Below are 20,581 nucleotides of genomic sequence, written 5' to 3' on the forward strand. Positions count from 1 at the left end.
GCGATGGGTGGTGGATCCTTTAAAAATTGGGACAAGCATTTAGCACAAGCTACCTGGTTAGTTAACACCAGGGGATCCATCAATCGAGGTGGTCCTGCTCAATCAGACCTTTTACATATTGTAGAAGGGGATAAAATCCCTGTGGTGCGTGACAGGAATACACTGGGGAAAACTGTATGGGTTTTTCATGCCTCAGGCAAAGGCAAACACAAACCCATTCGTGGGACTGTTTTTGCTCAAGGACCTGGATGTACTTGGTGGGTAATGCTGAAGAATGGAGAAGTTCAATGTGTACCTCAAGGGAATTTGACCCTGGGTGAGAATACTTAATTCTGATTGTGACATTAGTTGTTTATAATACTAACAGTGCCCTATATGTGTTTTTCAGGATGACACTGCAATGATGAAACCTAGCTGGATTCATCAAGTGGCATCCAGCAAACTTTCTCCGAGATGGACATGCTACCCATGGGTACAAACCACAATGAATTTCACACCATCTTTCCTACCCTGAGAACCTGATCTGCTATGAAATGGACTTAAACTTCTGTATATAAAGATAGATATATGTAGATAAATCGTCACTGAGTGACCTATGTGCATGTGTATAGATTTCATAGATAATAGTATTAGTGATCTGAGCATGATGCAAATGGTATGGAATAAGGGGTGGAATGTCCTGGTTTGAGGTCAAATAGAACCAACTTTCTGTTCAGTAATTTTACATCTTAGCTAGGCCTCTTCTAACTCTCTGAAATTAATGGCGTATTGTGGAGAAAACTGCTCGTTCTCAGAATAAGACCAATGTTTGTGCTCCATGCCAAGGAATGGTATGCAGGGAGGCCCTTGCTTATACTTATTGCTATAACAACCAAGGTCAGCCAATTTCGTTATTTGCCCCCTTAGAGGGTCGGAAATGGAAAAAGCGTAGAAGGGTCCCACCTGTGGGGAGGAGCAGACAGGACAGGTGACCCAAACCTGACCAACTGGGGTATTCCATCTCATCTGCCCCATGCTCAGTATAAAAGCTGAGGGATCAAAGGGTCAGCCTTCTTTCTTCAGTGGCCGACGTCTGAAGAGGACCCTGTCTGTTCATCTGCCTCTGATCCCAGTCTGTGCATTCCTGACTCCAGAGCTGGAATCCAGTTCCCATCCGTCACTGAGTCCAGTCTGGGACTTCCCCAGTGCCTGCCAGTGACATCATCCTGGGAGCTTGATATGGTTTTGTCTATACTGTATCTATTTCATTATTTCCTTTTTGATTTTAATATTAATTCTTCATTAGTTTAGTTCATTCTAAACTTCTGAATCTCCTCATCTCTTCCTCTCCTCTCTTTGAGGGGGGGAGGGGCTATCTGTCATTCTGATTGACCCATCCAGCCTAAACAACAACAGCAGCTTAATTTACTTATCTGTTGCACTTACAAATGAGGTTCCTAATTAAATATCAGAGCCATGTGTGTCAGGAGAAGTTTGAAAGCAACAGAGTTCTCAAATGTTTGTTTAATTTAAGGGGCAGGTCATAGCCAACTTACCTCAACCAGCAAGTTCATCTGCCACATGTTGAGAAAGATTGAATACTTCTCTTTAAATTCAGACAACAGCTTCCCCTACACACATGCACACATCACAAAGCTTCTCAGGCTGTTGTTACAGCAACTGTAACTTACTAGCCGTGAAATAAGAACTAGTAAGAAAGTTTATTTAGAAAGCAGACTGTTCAGGTTCACTCAAATATTAAAAGCTCTTTAGTCCTATAAACCAGAGATGTTTCTTTTAATTCTACTCATTCAGCAACTTGCAATTCTTATTTAGTAATGAGCCACATAGCCTCAGAAGTCTTACCAACTATAAAAGCAAAGAGGAAAGTATGAACATTATCTAACACCCTTTTGACAACAAAATTCTGAAACTTGGCATATCACAGCAGGAGGCAATCGCTCAATCAGCCAGTTCTGCACTTGTACAAAATCAGACTTCAGAGTCCACGATCAAGACCATCCATCATCATTCCCTTCCCAGTGTTGGCTGCCACCAGAAATTTTAGAATGCTCAGCAAGAATTTCTTAATAACAAGTACCCCAGTAAACATATACTCACCTGTTAAATCATACGCCTAAAGAATGCATCTCATTATCAAAGAAAATTCATGACAATATTGAACAATTTTAATATTAGGGCAAAAGAGCTTCTGCCAAGCATGATTCAGTTGCTGATCACAATTTGGATCATTATTTCAGAGGTGAAATCTGTTAACGCACATCTTAAAATTCCATCAACAGGATCATGTTATAGAAGTCTGTTGCGCAGTTATCTCCCTATCCACTCAGTTGCACGCCATGTCTTCTACGTATGATCATTAAAATCAATGTTGGAAGTAGGACAACTATTAGTTTAATGATTTGTTTAACAACTTTTCACATCTGTTAGTGAAACAGCAAGGGCATGGAAGAGGACACATGCACTTACCAACAAATACTCCAGGCTGTGAGTTACATACACCTGTCCAATGACATTACAATTTTCACTACTAAAAACCTCCCCTCTCCCCCCCCAACCACACCGCTTCTAAAAGTCAGGGACAGCAAAATGCATCTGACATAAGTATCATGAAGATATTAAGAACTCAAGACAATTTCAGGAACAGAAATTCCCACCAAATTAATGTTCAGAATTTTGAAGCTCAGTGTTTCCCAAGATCATCTTAATCTTAAGCCAAAATTTTGTGTATTTCTTATACACACATGAACAGCACTACCCCCAACACCCATCTCAGCCATAAAATGCCTAATGGAAAGATGTAGACCTTTCCCAACTGAAACATACAGCTAAGTTGTACAGCACATTTTATTTTGCCTGAAATAAGACCAGGGTCAGAAAAGTCAATCTTACTTTTATGAGCAATGCACACTGGCAATGTTTCTTTTTTTCATGTCTCTGAATCTGAATAACCTTTCCTCAATCCCACTCATTTTATTTGTCTGGCTGATTTGTAATTTGTGCCTTTTTTGTTTACACTTTAAACCACTTTTTTACAGCAAACATAGGCTTTTAATCTCCTCATCCTGAATAATACATTCCTCATCTTCACTTGGACTATGTATGATAACTGTGCTTATGGCTTGTTGGTAGCTGATAGTACTGACAAAAATATTTTCAGGTGCCAGCTAAGCACCACATAAACCGATCCAGATTGAAAGAAAACTGACACATAGTGTTATACACAGTATAGGCCTCCAAGTTCTCAATTAGGAAGTAAACCCAGGTTCTTTATATATGCATAAATCAAACTACTGTCCCTATGACTAGGCAAAGAATAGAGAACTTCTGGCTATCTAAACACTCAAATTAGAAAGGAAATGGTTTGAGAAGCAGAACCAAGTTTTTCCATTAATTATTTTATAGGATAACTAACAGCCAAGGTGTGAAACACTGCCCTCTACAAAGATTAGGTTAGTCAACTAAGATTATTTATTCTTTTTATTGTTGCTAATAACTCAGGCACATCTTCTCTCTAACAATTATGAACAGATACTGCAGAAAGAAAAAAAAGAAACTATTAAGCAGCAGTGGAGAAACAGCACTACTTGGAGCAAATTTTAAAATTCATCAAAAGGTAATTCCTTTCATAGAATCATAGAATCATCCAGGTTGGAAGAGACCCTTGGGATCATCGAGTCCAACCATCTACCCTACACTACAAAGTTCTCCCCTATATCATATCCCCCAACACCACATCTAAACGTCTCCTAAACACATCCAGGGATGGTGACTCAACTACCTCCCTGGGAAGCCTATTCCAATGCCCGACCACTCTTTCTGTGAAAAATTCTTTCCTAATGTTCAGTCTAAACCTACCCTGCTGGAGCTTGAAGCCATTCCCTCTCGTTCTGTCATTAATTACCTGTGCGAAGAGACCAGCACCGACCTCTCTACAGTGTCCTTTCAAGTAGTTGTAGAGAGTGATGAGGTCTCCCCTCAGCCTCCTCTTCCTCATACTAAACAGTCCCAGCTCCTTCAACCGCTCTTCATATGATTTGTTTTCCAGGCCCTTCACCAGCTTCGTTGCCCTCCTCTGCACTCACTCCAGCATCTCGATCTCTCTCTTGTATTGAGGTACCCAAAACTGGACACAATACTCGAGGTGTGGCCTCACCAGTGCTGAGTACAGGGGCACAATCACCTCCCTACTTCTGCTGGTCACACTATTTCTAATACAAGCCAGGATGCCGTTGGCTTTCTTGGCCACCTGGGCACACTGCCGGCTCATATTCAGCCGCTTGTCAATTAGAACCCCTTTCCTTCATTTAGAGATCAAGATGATGATTTAACAGCTGTTTACAGCCAAATAAAATGTAGTTTATGTTCAGTCTGACAACTGTTACTGCTAGATCTACAAGAGGTATGAACAAAACTACCTTCTCTTGCCCAGTACGATTCTCATCTTCACGTTCCTCTTCCACTCTATCTTGTTTCAATGCTTTCAAAAATTCACTCTTCCTATCAGTCCGCATTCTTGTCAATTTTGTTAAACGAGGCTGACCAACTTTGTCAATAGGGGATGACAAATTTGACCAATTACACTAATTGGGGGGCAGAAAAAAGAAAGAATATTAGAAGTTTATTCATTTAGAAAACTCTGAATAAAAGACAAAGACTCACCAGCACCTACAGTTTCAGGTTTCATGTATATCCACAGTAAAAAGCAGAGGGAAGATATTTGTATTTCAGTATATATAGTTCTTCCATGTAACCCCAGAGGTGAAGGTTTATGGAATCCTGCTAAGGAACAGTGGACCTTCTGAAGTCTATCACACTATTAGCAGTTCTGAAGTTTAAACCTACCAGGTTATACTTCCTAACGCACCATTTTTACTCCAAATCAAACTTACAAATCAAATGTTGCAGTACTTAAAGGCCAGTGATGTACCTTCCATATTTCTCTCTCCCACACTAACTTCCACAAAAATAAACTTATTTAATACAGTTCTGCATAAAACTTACTGATCCAGTTACCCAACCAAATTTTAAATTTGATAGATTTGATAAAAACCAGACATTGCTTTACCTCTTTCACTGAATTCTGTGATACAGTAAATGCCTTGGCAGTTGATTTGAAAGGACTGAAATTGCCAATACCATATGCAGATTCATGAGAAAATGGATTTCCGAGTTTATTTTTTTTTGCTTGGCTTTTCCACTGTGTAGGCTAAACAAAAATTTAAACAAAAATTTAAACAAAAATTTAAACAAAAATTTAAACAAAAATTTAAACAAAAATTTAAACAAAAATTTAAACAAAAATTTAAACAAAAATTTAAACAAAAATTTAAACAAAAATTTAAACAAAAATTTAAACAAAAATTTAAACAAAAATTTAAACAAAAATTTAAACAAAAATTTAAACAAAAATTTAAACAAAAATTTAAACAAAAATTTAAACAAAAATTTAAACAAAAATTTAAACAAAAATTTAAACAAAAATTTAAACAAAAATTTAAACAAAAATTTAAACAAAAATTTAAACAAAAATTTAAACAAAAATTTAAACAAAAATTTAAACAAAAATTTAAACAAAAATTTAAACAAAAATTTAGAGAGAGTCATTAACTACAATAGGATTATTTTCAGGAATATTTAGGAAAATGATTAAGCAAAAGCAAATCATAACTACAGCCATAATTTAGAGCAAATACCTGTTTTATTGTGGAAAAGAGACTGTTTATGAGGAATTCATATTCTCTCAAATACTGTTTACACTTTTTATATAGAGTTAAATTTATAAACAATTAAGACCCTCATATTTGAGGTATTAAGAATCAAAACATGAGTCTTTAAAAACACTACTTTCAGCTGTTGATATAGTATGTTAAGAGTTAAGAACAGCTCCATTAGATGCTCTTAGGAGCACAGAAAAATTCCTGAAATAAAAATCAAAAGATGAACATGAGAAGTTGCATATGGAGAGGGACCAGAATGACACTAAGCACATCTATATCAATAATTGGGATAAATTATGGAGGTACTTTTATGCCAACTATAGCTCTCCACTAGGTATCTATTTTTCTATTAAAAACATATATACAAAAGGCATTGGTATTCTGGAAGTTAAAAACATCCTTTTCACTCTCCCTTGGACAGTTCTTGCACTTCTCAAAAAAGGTAAACGAGAAACAAAGAGATACAATTACACTATAGTTTAAAAAGAAAAATGAGAAAAAGTGTTTCCGTTCACTTTTGGGGTGTTCTACACTTAGCAAGATTTGAAAGCATAATACTCTAGGAACAATACTCTCAGGAGTGAAATAAGCACATTCAGAATTAGAGTATGATTTTTTTCAGCATGTTGTTCATGCCACCAGTACCCAAGACTCACCTTTGCAGGTGGAGTAGCAGGTTTAGGGACTAATCCTTTATAAACACTTGCGCCAGTTCCATCCTTTACTGACTGTGAATGATTGCTTCCTACAGCAGGAAATCCAGATATCTGCAGTTCTTTTGCACTGCCCTTTTTGATGACCAGCATTCTTGGAGATCTAGATTTAGGATTCAAAGGGTAGTCTGGGGGGGGGGGGGGGGGGGGGAGGGAAGCGTGTGTGTGTGTGTATATACACACACACACACAGAGAGAGACAGAGAGAGACAGAGAGAGACAGAGAGAGACAGAGAGAGACAGAGAGAGACAGAGAGAGACAGAGAGAGACAGAGATGCACACGTGTGTACATTCCTAAGTTCCTAGTTCATAGGGTGCTGGATAGCCATATGGTCCAGAGCAAATAGGCATAAATCAGAAACTTGGTCCAGTATTAGTTCCACAAATAACACACTGTACAAACCTGGGTAAACAAAAAGTTCTGTTCCATTTTCTACAACCACCTTTTATAAAAGATTTCACTTGGCAATGCAGGAATTTTACTTTCAGAAAATAAAGATATCCTTCAGTCAAAGAAGCTAGCTACAACAGTTCTTGTTTGTAAATCTAAAATCCAAATACTGTTAGTTGTTAATAGTTACCTAATCTTCAAAATAAATTATGTTTTTCATATTTCCCTTTAAGGTTACTAAAGAATAATTACTCATATATTAACAACTCATTTTAGAGCCAAATGATCCACACTGAGGCTCTCTAAACATGAGAGAAGAGATGCATACTACTGTAGACCATGGTAACGACAGGTTTCTCTATCTCTATGCCTCAGATGGACATAATAGAACATCTGAGGCTTACACCATTTTCAGGTTCAAGAGAGCACTAATTAGAGGTTTAAAGTCAGCTATCATACTCACTAAGTAACCGACATTTAACAGTTTGAAAGAACATCTACTAAAAACAGTTCTAAACTTTTCAAAGAGTGTAAAAAAAACCACTCATTTTTTGCACATGCATTCCAATGCTGCATTAACAATCCAATATTAGCTCCTCTCTCTGCAGGCATTTCTACTTCACAGGCAGAGTCACCATATCCTACATTTAAAAAACAAAAACAAAACACACAACTATCTTAAAAGCTTAAGTGATTTTAGCTTTGTTTAGCAGGTAGATGTTAGAAAACATTTGTGATAACTGTATACTTAGCTCTCATGAAGCTTTATGAAAAGACTTTTCATAATACTCACATGCTCCCATCCCATATACACAAGGTAAAATGGAATTGAATGGAAGTATACATTTTTAACACTTTTTAATGACTGTATGGTAACATTCCTCTTGTCCTGAATGTTAAGTTTCCTTTGACAGGGAATAAGAATAGCCTTAATTTCAGTTTTTCAATTACAAAACAAGGCTTGCAATCACAGAGCTGTAATAAAGGAAGATACCAAGCTGTAAGCTGTAACAAGCAGCTGCACTGTAGCTTACAGATCTATGTAGCTAACAGAACTGTTCCTTTGCTTGTGAAGAGCGATACCTAGAAAGCCTGGAAAACCTGCCCTCCTTAAGATCAAATTGAGCCACATTATGCAGCAGCCACAGCTAAAGTGCTGCAAAGGTTGTAAAACACTCAAGTTGTTATATAATTTTCCACAACTTGGTTAGGAAAAAATTCTAGCTATTGTTACTGTTTTATAGAAAGATAACTATATTTCCTGACCTTCACATGAAAGCTGCTAAATATACAAAAATGGAAAGCAGTTCAATTGTTTAGGCTCCTGCAAAAGTTCTTAGCAATTAGATACTTATATTCAGGGGTTGGCCTACATCTAGTGTTACCTAAGAACGGAAAACATACTGGGGAAGTATGAGGAAAAAGAATCAGCAAATTAAAGTACCATTTAAAATGAGCAACAAGTTTCAGACTTCAGTATTAACGACAGTTTAAGTTGTAGCTTTTATATTTTATAGAATCATAGAATCATCCAGGTTGGAAGAGACCCTTGGGATCATCGAGTCCAACCATCTACCCTACACTACAAAGTTCTCCCCTATATCATATCCCCCAACACCACATCTAAACGTCTCCTAAACACATCCAGGGATGGTGACTCAACTACCTCCCTGGGAAGCCTATTCCAATGCCCGACCACTCTTTCTGTGAAAAATTCTTTCCTAATGTTCAGTCTAAACCTACCCTGCTGGAGCTTGAAGCCATTCCCTCTCGTTCTGTCATTAATTACCTGTGCGAAGAGACCAGCACCGACCTCTCTACAGTGTCCTTTCAAGTAGTTGTAGAGAGTGATGAGGTCTCCCCTCAGCCTCCTCTTCCTCATACTAAACAGTCCCAGCTCCTTCAACCGCTCTTCATATGATTTGTTTTCCAGGCTCTTCACCAGCTTCGTTGCCCTCCTCTGCACTCACTCCAGCATCTCGATCTCTCTCTTGTATTGAGGTGCCCAAAACTGGACACAATACTCGAGGTGTGGCCTCACCAGTGCTGAGTACAGGGGCACAATCACCTCCCTACTTCTGCTGGTCACACTATTTCTAATACAAGCCAGGATGCCGTTGGCTTTCTTGGCCACCTGGGCACACTGCCGGCTCATATTCAGCCGCTTGTCAATTAGAACCCCCAGGTCTCTTTCTTCCAGGCAGCTTTCCAGCCACACTTCCCCAAGCCTGTAGCGCTGCTTGGGGTTGTTGTGGCCCAAGTGCAGAATCTGGCACTTGCCCTTGTTGAAACTCATGCCATTGATTTTGGCCCAATGATCCAATCTATCTAGGTCTCTCTGTAGAGCTTCCCTATCCTCCTGGGAATCAACACTCCTGCTTAGCTTGGTGTCATCTGCGAACTTGCTGATGATACACCCTATGTCCCTGTCAAGATCATCAATAAAGGCATTAAGCAGAAATGGTTCTAACACTGAGCCCTGAGGCACACCACTTGTGACCGGCCGCCAGCTGGATTTAAATCCATTGAGCACCACTCTTTGGGACCTTCCAGTCAGCCATTGCTTGACCCAGCGGATTGTATACTTAAACTTATTTCCTCAAAGAGAAAGGTTCTTATTTTGACTAAGTTTATTACTTTAGAACCTGTGCAGTCTAAAGCTGCCACCTTCTTAGAGTGAACAATTCACTACTTAAAGCCCATAGGACTGTAAAGCAGTAGCCAAATTTATCAGGTGGAAACAAGAAAACAAAACCAGACTAGAGTTCAGTTAAAAGCCCACTCTCAGGATTGGCTTTCTTACAAGTAATTCATAAACACAACCAACAGCTTAAAACATTTGCTTCCATTTTACTCACCCCACACACCTGCAGCTAAAGACTTATTCTGGTTTGGTGTTCTCTCATATTCAGGATTCAAAGATGGCTGAAAGGAAAATGTATCGTTATTAAAAATAAAATTTAATAGTAAGTCTTGAATTGCAAGACCGATGAAATAAAGAATCACAATAATATTGTAAGTATGTCCTCTGCTGTCAGAAATTTTTACATGGAGACAGACTAGACCCTTCCCCCTGCAACCCAAATAGATCAACGCTCATTTGTTCCCTCTTCTCCAACAAAACACCTCAAGCAGCAGTCAATACCATTATATGAGCTGTATAGAGAAAGCAAAGCAGTGATGTATGGTTCTTCAAAGAGGAAGCTCACCCTTCCCCTTACATCCTACAATTTTAGGTTGAAACATGGGACCTCAAATGGCTGGTGGCAGAAAGATCATTTTTTTAGTACTTTGGATTTCCAGTAAGGTACTTGTGTAGAATTTAATACATGCACATGCCACAGTAAACTGTGGTAAAATATTATGAAATAAACTTAGAATCCAATTATAGTTTCACTTAAACAACAATAATAAAAACATAATGATAAAAACTGGATATGAAAAGAGAAACAAGTTAGTAGAAAAATGACTAAACACCCTCTTACCTATGGGAAGGGTGATCCCTTATATGATGATTTGTAACTGGTGAGATCTCATGAAGTAGCTTGTAATGGACAAAAAGGCACTTGCAGAAACAATGAAACCTTGTTTATTATAATTACAATTAACTTACAAAATCCTCAGCCTCAAACTGTTTGGGTACTTCTTTGTCTTCCTTTTTCCCAGTTTCATTATCAGATACATTGTTTTCATACAGTCCTTCGCCTTTTCCACAGTGGAAAGTGGTGGTACAAGTGCGGGAACCTCTGCCATGGCATCCCCCATGATGGTTTACATTTTCTGTACCATTTCTGCCTTGGGAACGCCAACCATTCTTCTCTTTTCTCCCAAAATGCCCTTAGATTTTTAAATTTTAAGGAAATGCAATTACTAACAGTTTTGAAAGAACGTTCTACTTTTGCAAAATTGGTAGAGGAATTAAACAAGCAGCTCTATACTCTGGGATGTGATAGCATAGTAAACTTCACAGTAAACTTTCATTGACATCAGCAGCAGGGAAGAACCTCACAAAACAGTGCCAGAGGATAGTTAAACCCCTTTTCTGGTTGCTTATTTATATGTTGTTGGCTAGAGAATTAATTTGACCACCTTCTTAAGAGATAAATACACCTGGAAACACACTACTTTAACCAACCCTTAGTCATAGCATTGTCTCCCACAAGATCTGTCTTTCTATTACCTCTATTCTACTACAGAATACAGCATTTGGCATAGGACAGCTATTATCATCAGACTTATTTTCTAGCCAAAGGGTTACAAAGCTACAATATAAGTGTATTTAAAATGTTCCATGAAAGCTAAATTATACCTCCATTAGGCCATCCAATGTTAGGATCAAACCCATCTGAAGAGTTGCATCTTCTGCGATTTGCTTCATAATGATCCTCTGTCCACAAAAAATTTTCAGAATGTTTCTCAAAGTTCAGTGATGACTGTAAAGGAGCACAAGTGGTAGATCTAAGATATCTGATTAAGAACAAAATTGAATTATCAGAACAGTAGTATGTACATTACTCATGGTATATACAATCCATTTTTAAAAGGACAATGAATGGCAGACGATACAGCGGTTCTCAAGTATGCATATGTTCAGTTATGTCATCATCTCCCATGCTCCAGGATACTGAAACAGTGTTGAGGACCATGCTTGTGACACAAAGTTAAAAAAACAAGCGTTTATTTTGGTTTGGCAGCAGAACAGATCACAAGTGACATGTGGCAGCAGAGGAAAAATAAAAAAAAGATAACAAAGGATATGAGATCACAGTTTGGAAGGCACGAAAGTAGTATGGGATCTTAATTTGGGTGGTTAGAGACTACACATGTGCACTGCATAGAAAGCAAGGAGTTGCTTCCACCAGAGGCAGCTGTACCCAAAAAAGACCCAGATTATTAGACTTGTCATTAAAACTTAATAAGGCAAATGCAACTAGTTATGAAACACAAGTAAAACCTAGAGTCAAAAGGATACAGGTTCACAAATATACCTCAAATTATCAGATTATAAAGTAGGCACTGTAGATATTTTAAAGAAGTAAACCTTTAATATACCAGTAAGAAGTACTTTATAAATTAAAACCTTACGTTGAGAATAGCACTCAAATCGAAACACATCCTGACTAGAACTCATACCTAAAGGAATTAAACCTAAAAAGATCATGTCTTAGAGCAGTTGCCTTCCCTATTACTTCTATTTATCTTTACTATTTTCATAGAAAAGGGACATGGGCAGGAACACCTCCCACTAGACCAGATCGCTCAAAGCCCCATCCAGCCTGGCCTTGAACACTTCCAGGGACAGAGCTTCCATGACTTCCCTGGGCAACCTGTTCCAGTGCCTCACCACCCTCATAGTGAAAAATTTCTTCCTGATCCCTCTTCCAGTTTGAAGCCACTACCCCTTGTCCTATCACTACATGCCCTTGCAAAAAGTCCCTCACCAGCTTTCTTGTAGGCCCCCTTCAGATACTGGAAGGCCACTACAAGGTCTCCCCGGAGCCTTCTCTTCTCCAGGCTGAACAACCCCAACTCTCTCAGCCTGTCTCCATAGGAGAGGTGCTCCAGCCCTCTGATCATCTTTGTGGCCCTCCTCTGGACCCTCTCCAACAGGTCCATGTCCTTGTTATGTCAGGGGCTCCAGAACTGGACACAGTATTCCAGGTGGGGTCTCACCAGAGCAGAGGGGGAAAATCACCTCCCTCAAACTGCTGGCCACACTTGTCTTGATGCAGTCCAGGGTGTGGTTGGCTTTCTGGGCTGCAAGTGCTCATGCTAAGTTTTTCATCAGTCAACATCCTCAAGTCCTCCTCAGGGCTGCTCTCAATCCATTCTCCACCCAACCTGTATTTGTGCCTGGGATTGCCATGACCCAGGTGCAGGACCCTGCACTTGGCCTTGTTGATCTTCATGAGGTTCACACAGGCCCACCTCTCAAGCCTGTCCAGGTCCCTCTGGATGGCATCCCTTCTCTCCAGTATGTTGATCACACTGCACAGCTTAGTGTTGTCAGCAAACTTGCTGAGGGTGCACTCACTTCCACTGTCCATGTTGCCGAGAAAGATGTTAAATAGCACCAGTCCCAGTACCAACTCCTGAGGAACGCCACTCATCACTGGTTTCCACTTGGACATCGAGCTGTTGACTGCAACTCTGAGTGTGACCATCCAGACAGTTCCTTATCCACCAAGCGGTCCAGCTGTCAAATCCAGGTCTACACATATATACATGTGTATATATACACACATACATACACATGTGTGCATATATGTATATACACATAACACTATAACATTTCTTTCACTGTTGTACCTTAAATATTCAAGAATAAATTTTTGTTCTGCAAAAGTAGTGCTTAGCATGACTGTTGTACATACCACATATATCCCAGTGAGCGATAGCAGAGAGCTGTGTTACCCAGCACCTCCCTGCCACACAGCCAACCTTTGATGCAGATAAAGCAAAACCCCCTTTCCTCCAGCACATACTGTGCACTTATGTCCATTGCATTGCACACGTACAAGAGATCCAACACTTCCCAGGGGCATAATAGCTACAAAAGCATAAATGCACATAAACATGGAAATGTACTACATGAGCAAAGTAAGCTTAGTGATTTCCAGGGAGTATCAACTTTACTACACCAAAAGTATCAATTTTGCTGCCTGAAGCTCGCTCCCTCTCCAGACTGAGTAATATTCAGGAAAAAAAGAAAAAAGTATAGCAATAAGAGTGCATGTTTGAAAATGAAAGCCCCAAGTTTAATTCAACAGTTATTATCCATTAACGTCTAAACAAGCCGTATTAATATTTAAAGAACTCCACTGGTCAAAGTGAGTAGGAAAAAAAAAATAAAAAGGAAATCACAGAGATAGGCCTAACTACTTTAGAAAATATGTTGAAGAAAATTATTTCCTCCCCCCCCAAGACAATCACACAAAAAATGACACCTAAGTTCTACTGACAATGCCCCAGCAGAGTTCAAAGTGCTTTTCACAATCTACTGCTGTGAGAATCCGACAGAAAAACAGTATGTCTCATTCAAACTCAAGTAAGCAATAGATATGTATTTCCAAACTGTATAGAAGTCAAATGAAAAGGGATTTCCTCTGAATATCAGACCTGGGAAGTAAATTATTGATAAAACCGGAGAGAGACAAAAAAACAGAAGACCACAAGAAATTATCAAAAGATCTAAGTATTTCACAAATTATCATGATGAATCTCAATATTTAACTAAAAAATAAATAAATAAACTTTTAATAAGCTGCCAAAGATTTCCAAAAGCTCCATATCTGTTGATCATAGATGAAATTTTTAGAAGATAGCTTCATGTGTTCATTTACATATGACTACCTTCTAACATTGCCTTAAAATAACATTTTCACAAACTATAACTGAAAGCACTTTATATATAGCATTTGAGTTGTACTTGATATAATGCATCTAATGTCTCTAAACTGTGTGCAAAGATCATACAGTTTGCATTCCCCCCACATGATGGAGGTACCAATCTATCAAGCCTCTTGTGGCAAAGATGACAGCAAACTTTGTAATCAACAGGAAATCTACCGGCAATTTCTGGAAGTTGAGAAATTATCTGACTTGATTCAACCAGCCAAGAAAGCAAGTAACGCAGATTTTTTTTTTTTTTTTTTAAGCATAAGAAGTCTTATTGCTTGACATGAAGTAACAGTAAGCTTGCAAAAACTATTGAGTTTACCAGTCTGTCTGCAATCTCCGCATTTTACAGCGATCCTTTCCAAAAAGTTTCATCCATATCCCAAGATGGCTTCACTATTCACAACGCTTTCCCATTCCCAAAACTGGCTGAAAGACAGAGCTCAGAGGGTCGTGATTAGTGGCACAGAATCTAGTTGGAGGTCCATAACAAGTGGTGGTCCCCAGGGGTCAGTACTGGGTCCAGTCCTCTTCAATATATTCATCAATGACCTGGATGAAGGGATAGAGTGCACCCTCAGCAAGTTTGCTGATGATGCAAAACCGGGAAGGGTGGCTGACACACCAGAAGGCTGTGCCGACATACAGCGAGACCTGGACAAGCTGGAGAGTTGGGCAGAGAGGAACCTGATGAAATTCAACAAGGGCAAGTGTAGGGTCCTGCACCTGGGGAGGAAGAACCCCCTGCACCAGTACAGGTTGGGGGCTGACCTGCTGGAGAGCACCTCTGAGGAGAAAGACCTGGGAGTCCTGGTGGACAACAGGATGACCATGAGCCAACAATGTGCCCTTGTGGCCAAGAAGGCCAATGGCATCCTGGGGTGTATCAAGAAGAGCGCGGCCAGCAGGTCGAGGGAGGTTATCCTCCCCCTCTACTCTGCCCTGGGGAGGCCCCATCTGGAGTACTGTGTCTAGTTCTGGGCTCCCCAGTTCAAGAAGGACAGGGAACTGCTGGAGTGTGTACAGCAGAGGGCTACAAAGATGGTTAGGGGCCTGGAGCATCTCTCTTATGAGGAGAAGCTGAGGGACTTGGGTCTTTTTAGTCTGGAGAAGACTGAGGGGGATCTGATCAATGCTTATAAATGCTTACAGGGAAGGTGTCAAGAGGATGGGGCTGGTCTTTTTTCAGTGGTGTCCAGGGATAGGACAAGAGGAAATGGGCACAAACTTGAATATAAGAAGTTCCATCTAAACATGAGGAGGAACATCTTTACTTTGAGGGTGCCAGAGCACTGGAACAGGCTGCCCAGAGAGGTGGTGGAGTCTCCTTCTCCGGAGACATTCAAAACCCGCCTGGACAGGTTCCTGTGCAACCTGCTCTAGGTGGGCCTGCTTTGGCAGGGGGGTTGGACTAGATGATCTCCAGAGGTCCCTTCCAACCCCATATGATTCTGCGATTCTGTGATTTCCACCTGCTCAACTGCAATATTGCACTGATGCAAATATATTAGTTTCAGACCTGAACTAAAGCTACTGAGCAATGGATACCCAGCTATCTCAGTAGATTTTGCTATATAAGTGACAGGGAGATGATATAAAAGCTTATCCTTAAGAGGAAATCATCAGCAATAGGTGAGATGGATTTTGGTTAAGCTGTAATCCGTACCAGTCACATTAAGAAAACTCATTCACAATCCCAGCTTCCTAGCATCAGGTTTTTCTAATGCTAGCCTTTACCTATGTAAGGGAAAGCCTTGGCTACCCAAACTGACCAGGCAGAGTTCAGTTTCTTCTTCTCAAGTCTAAATGCTGTTGATACCATAGCTTCATCCCAGCTCCATTCCGCATGAAACATGAGATGCCTTGCCTTCCTCACCCCATTCTTCCACTTCATCTCCATCCCTCTTACCTGCTCTTCTCTTCAGCTGCTTCTCCCAAGTTACAGATGATAGGACAAGGGGTAATGGCCTCAAGTTACGCCAGGGGAAGTTCAGGTTAGATATTAGGAAATATTTCTTTACTGAAAGGGTTATCAGGCATTGGAATGGGCTGCCCAGGGAGGTGGTTGAGGCACCATCCCTGGAGGTATTCAAGAGAGGAGTTGACATGGTGCTCGGGGATATGGATTAGTGTTGGGTGGTGTGTGTGTGGGTTGTGTGGTTTTTTTTGTGGTTTTTTTTTTTGTTTTTTTTTTTGTTTTTTTTTTTCATTGGTTGGACTAGATGATCTTAAAGGGTCCCTTCCAACCTAGGTGATTCTGTGATTCTGTGCTTTGTTGATATATGGGAAGCAGAACTAAACATCTATTCTAGGAAACGGAGGGGACAGGGAGCAGGGGGGCACAACATTTGAGACCTATCTTATAGAGGAATGACAGGATAAGCCTTATTCTGTCAACTAGGAATTACTACACATTGTATAGGACCAAAAAGACTTTTCAAGTGTTTATAACCAAAACGTGCTCTGTATCACAGAATGCTGATCATTGAGGGAGGAGGTAATGCAAGAAAATAAGCTGCATTTCAAACAATGAAGCACAAAGACTATAATGGAGAAAGCATACAACTAGAGTTGTTGGAAGAGATGAAAGAAAGTCTGTCTGAACTCCTTGAGGCAAAGATTCACGGAAGAGAACAGAATCTACAACATCTGCTTGCAATGAAATTTCCCACAATTCAGGAATGAGATGACAAATACAATGCACACTCCAGATATATTTGAGTAGTACTGGGGTAGTGCTGGAACTTATTTTTATCCTGCTATATTGACACTTTTAGTATGCAGGTAAAGCTCTTCTAGCAGATTTGAAATATGTGGAGAAAGATTGTTTTGCAATTGTGACATCATATTAAACTAAGCTCTGATTGCTTTTCTGATTGAAAATGTATTTAAATTGGAAAAAGCAGACCAAAAGAGTTGAATATCTCAGAAATCAAGTAGAATGAAAACAAATCGATCACAGGAACCATCCTGGAACAGATAGGCCTGATGTTCCCAGAACAGCAACTGACAGTTGCTGATAGACTATGCTAAACAAAGAAGCTAGCTAGATCAGTGTAGAAGATTAATAGAGCAATATAATAAATAAGGATATTCAATGACCTGACTTAAAAAATGCACGTGTGTACATGTGTATGTAGACATATACAAATAAAGCAATGGGAACACAACTAATACTGGCAGCTGACTGCATTTAACAATAGCACAAGCCTATTTCCATAAGTTTATAAAGGCTAAATAGTTTCCATGGACATGAAAGACGGCAAGAAACTTGCATAAATACATTCAAGCAAGGCAATGCCACTCTCATAGCTGCAGATATGGATATTACATTCAAAAGACATCAGGTCTACAAATAGGGAAATAAAACAGATGAAAGGAGTTTGAAATATCCAGTGCTGCCTCTGCATTGACACAAATTAAGAGTAGAAAGATAGGCCAGAAAAAAAAAAAGAAACATTTATATGAGATAAACATATTCAAGACTTCCTAGAATACTTACAAATCCTAATGATTCAGAGATTGCTATTTCTTGTTTCCAAGCTGTCCCATTGTATAAAGTAACAGTAGTCTAGACGAAATCACCACAGCAAGAATGCACAACTATTTGAAAGCACCATACACTACCAGTAGTAGCAAGCATCCCACCAGCAACTGAAGAGCCATTTCAGAAGGTCTATTTCAAAAGCATTTTTTTAATCACTTGGATGACAGAATAACAATTCTGTAAAATGTATAGGACAGAGCAAAATCATAAAGAAGAACATTAAGCACATGCCTCTCTCGGTTCTTGTAGCACAAAATACTATAATTCATTTTGAACTCCTGATGAAGGCAATCTTAATCCAAGAACAGCTCTGACAATGTGTCCAGGCACATACTTCTTTCCATGAACTCAGACGCTCAAGCAAAAACCCCTACCAGTGGTACGAGCTTGACAACCAAGGTCCAACTATTTAAAATCACAACAGCAAGACTTGCTAGATATCATGTTATCACCCTTCACATTCATAAAGAGATTTGTATTTTTACTATGACTGAAGTTATAACATTTAGACTTCTCTAATAATGAGACTGCCTATTCAAAAGATCAGCAAAGAACATACTTTTGTTGATGATGGTGGAGTAGGAAAATTAAGCCAGGCTGGAGCAAAGTCATGCTGCGCCATTTAGGTCCAGTCTTTCCAAATTAATGAAACAAAGATTCAGCACCTCATGGCAAGTCCCTGTAATTGGAAAAAAACAAGAAATTAGTACTTTTCAGATGCTTATATTACAAGAGGATTACACTTTTCCCTTCTGGTTTCCAGTAGTATTTTCTCACACAGATCTGTTTTTAGAATCTAAACTACCCTCATCTCATTTATAGCATCACATCTGCACTTTTATTACTGAAGTGTCACACTAATCAAATATATCACAGGTATCATGACAACACAACTGTAACATTTACTCATTTCCTCTTATAAATGGGATGAAGCATCTTGTGTAAGGTCTGATCAGAAAGCTGTGACAAAATTAGCGCGTTGAAATATTTTCCGGTACTGTCTAGAATGGATTGCAGAAGCTATTTCATTAGCTTCCTAGAAGAAACTGATTTTTCAAATTAGTCCCTAAAAGTTAATCTTAGAGGCCATATTAAAGTTCCTTAATAAAAAATAGATGCTTAGGACCACCACAAGCCCCATATTTTCTCTAGATTTAATGGAAATGGTGTTTATGTGTCCAAAAATACTGTCAAAATCCAGTAAAATTCTCTAGCCTGAAAATAGGCAAAAGAAGGTAATGGCTTAAGATAAAACCCAAGAGTACTTTTTCTACCCCATGCTCTCTCCACAGGTGGGCAAACATCTCTTGGTAAGCAAGAGAATGCAAGATAATACAAACTATGTTACTTGAAGCTGAACAACAGCACAGAAATGGGTGAAACTGCCTGAATTAAAATGGTATGTGAATCATGCTCTGCAGCTAGATACTGCAAAATTGTCAATGACTCAAAAGTATGATATACCCACTACTAGATATTCAGCTAGTGAAAAATATAATTAACATCCACTTGCATTTTACAGGGAGACCCAAATAAGCATATATTCCACGTCTCTGCACAACAGAGTGCAGATCTGTTAGTCAGTGAGCACAAATGTAGTTCACTTTAATCTAAAGATGCTATAATTTGAGTGAGTTTTATTAAGAGCTATGGAATCTGAACTTGATAACTGATAATTATTTTATCTGGCCCAACTATTAGGCATGGGACAACAAAAGCACTAACAATGCGATTCCTTAACAAATTAGACTTACCGTTTTTAGAAAACTAGTCAAGCTTCCAAACACTACTATTTATCCAACTGCCATGAAAAGAGTTTATTCTTAACTTACTAACATCCCTACCTTTTACCTTTGCACATAAATCAAGGGCTGAGGTGAGACTTAGTGATCACCAAGTATTTAAGGATTGGAAAGGCGATTTTAACCAAACTTTGTCCACAGCTCACTGATACTGGGTGTATATTTCTTCCCACAAAAATTATTCTAGAAGCAGATTCAAGTCTTCCCCATGTTCTCAGTTCTCCAAGTAAAAGCTCTAAAAAGGTTTTTGATAGTGCTGCTGAGTCAGATGGGTCAAACCCTTTCCTCCAAAACAGTACAGTGAAGTGACAAAGAAATAAGTCTGGGCCAAAACTAAACAACACTCAGAGTGCACAGTCAGCAGCAGAATATCCGTAAATTTCATTAAGTCCATAAAAGAAACTATTTTAGGCCTAATTCTCCCAGCTAATTCTGATAAAAGAATAACAAAAGCATAGATGGTTCTAAAAATACAATTTCATAAGTTTATGGTTAAAGACTGACAAGAAAAGCTACTGCTGAAGTTACTGATCTCCACACCACTTAAGAAAACACTTTCTCTCATGTCATTGTATTGGTCTGGCAATGAAAATTGAGTATTTTCATTATTAAATCTTATTTATTCACTAACTTCTAAAAAGCACAAATACCCTATTGATAATTAAATTGGGAAACACGCAGTAGATCAGGTGTTGAGAGATATAAGTTGTTTAGCTTAAATAAGTAAGTTTCAATTAGAATAAATTACTTAAGGTTATAATATGGTGTGATTTATGCTGTTTGCCTAGCTTTACTTATTTAGCATGAGTAACTAGATTTGCTGAAGCCTTAGGCTGCAATAGAGTTAATTTTCTTAGTAATTTTCCGAGCAGCCAGTACAGTGCCTTGTCAGTCTTTTGGTATGAGAAAAATTTTGATAACACACTAATGTTTTGGTTGTTGCCAAGTAGTGTTTTCCCACTACTAAACAGTACTAAGTGTTTTGAATGTCCTTATTTATCATATTGCT

The 20,581-nt window shown here is 38.9% G+C and overlaps 1 protein-coding gene across 9 annotated transcripts in view; it reads right to left on the reverse strand.

Annotated features, from left to right (window-relative positions):
• Nucleotides 1-20,581, reverse strand: part of LOC141476822 (vasculin-like) — a 60,297-nt gene that overhangs the window by 16,404 nt on the left and 23,312 nt on the right. For 4 of the 9 annotated variants that reach the window (XM_074165614.1, XM_074165617.1, XM_074165615.1 and 1 more), the window contains 7 exons: nt 18,330-18,449; nt 11,135-11,258; nt 10,439-10,662; nt 9,684-9,750; nt 6,377-6,561; nt 5,069-5,209; nt 4,419-4,583 (listed from right to left, as the gene is read on the reverse strand). In XM_074165614.1, coding sequence (XP_074021715.1) covers nt 4,419-4,583; nt 5,069-5,209; nt 6,377-6,561; nt 9,684-9,750; nt 10,439-10,662; nt 11,135-11,258; nt 18,330-18,392 — 969 coding nt within the window. In that variant the 5' untranslated portion in view covers nt 18,393-18,449. Of the gene's footprint in view, nt 1-4,418; nt 4,584-5,058; nt 5,210-6,376; nt 6,562-9,683; nt 9,751-10,438; nt 10,663-11,134; nt 11,278-18,327; nt 18,450-20,581 lie in introns of those variants that run through there. The other 5 variants (XM_074165621.1, XM_074165620.1, XM_074165622.1 and 2 more) reach the window with 3 other exon arrangements.

This window comes from Numenius arquata, chromosome W (assembly GCF_964106895.1).
Source record: "Numenius arquata chromosome W, bNumArq3.hap1.1, whole genome shotgun sequence".
NCBI lineage: Eukaryota > Metazoa > Chordata > Aves > Charadriiformes > Scolopacidae > Numenius > Numenius arquata.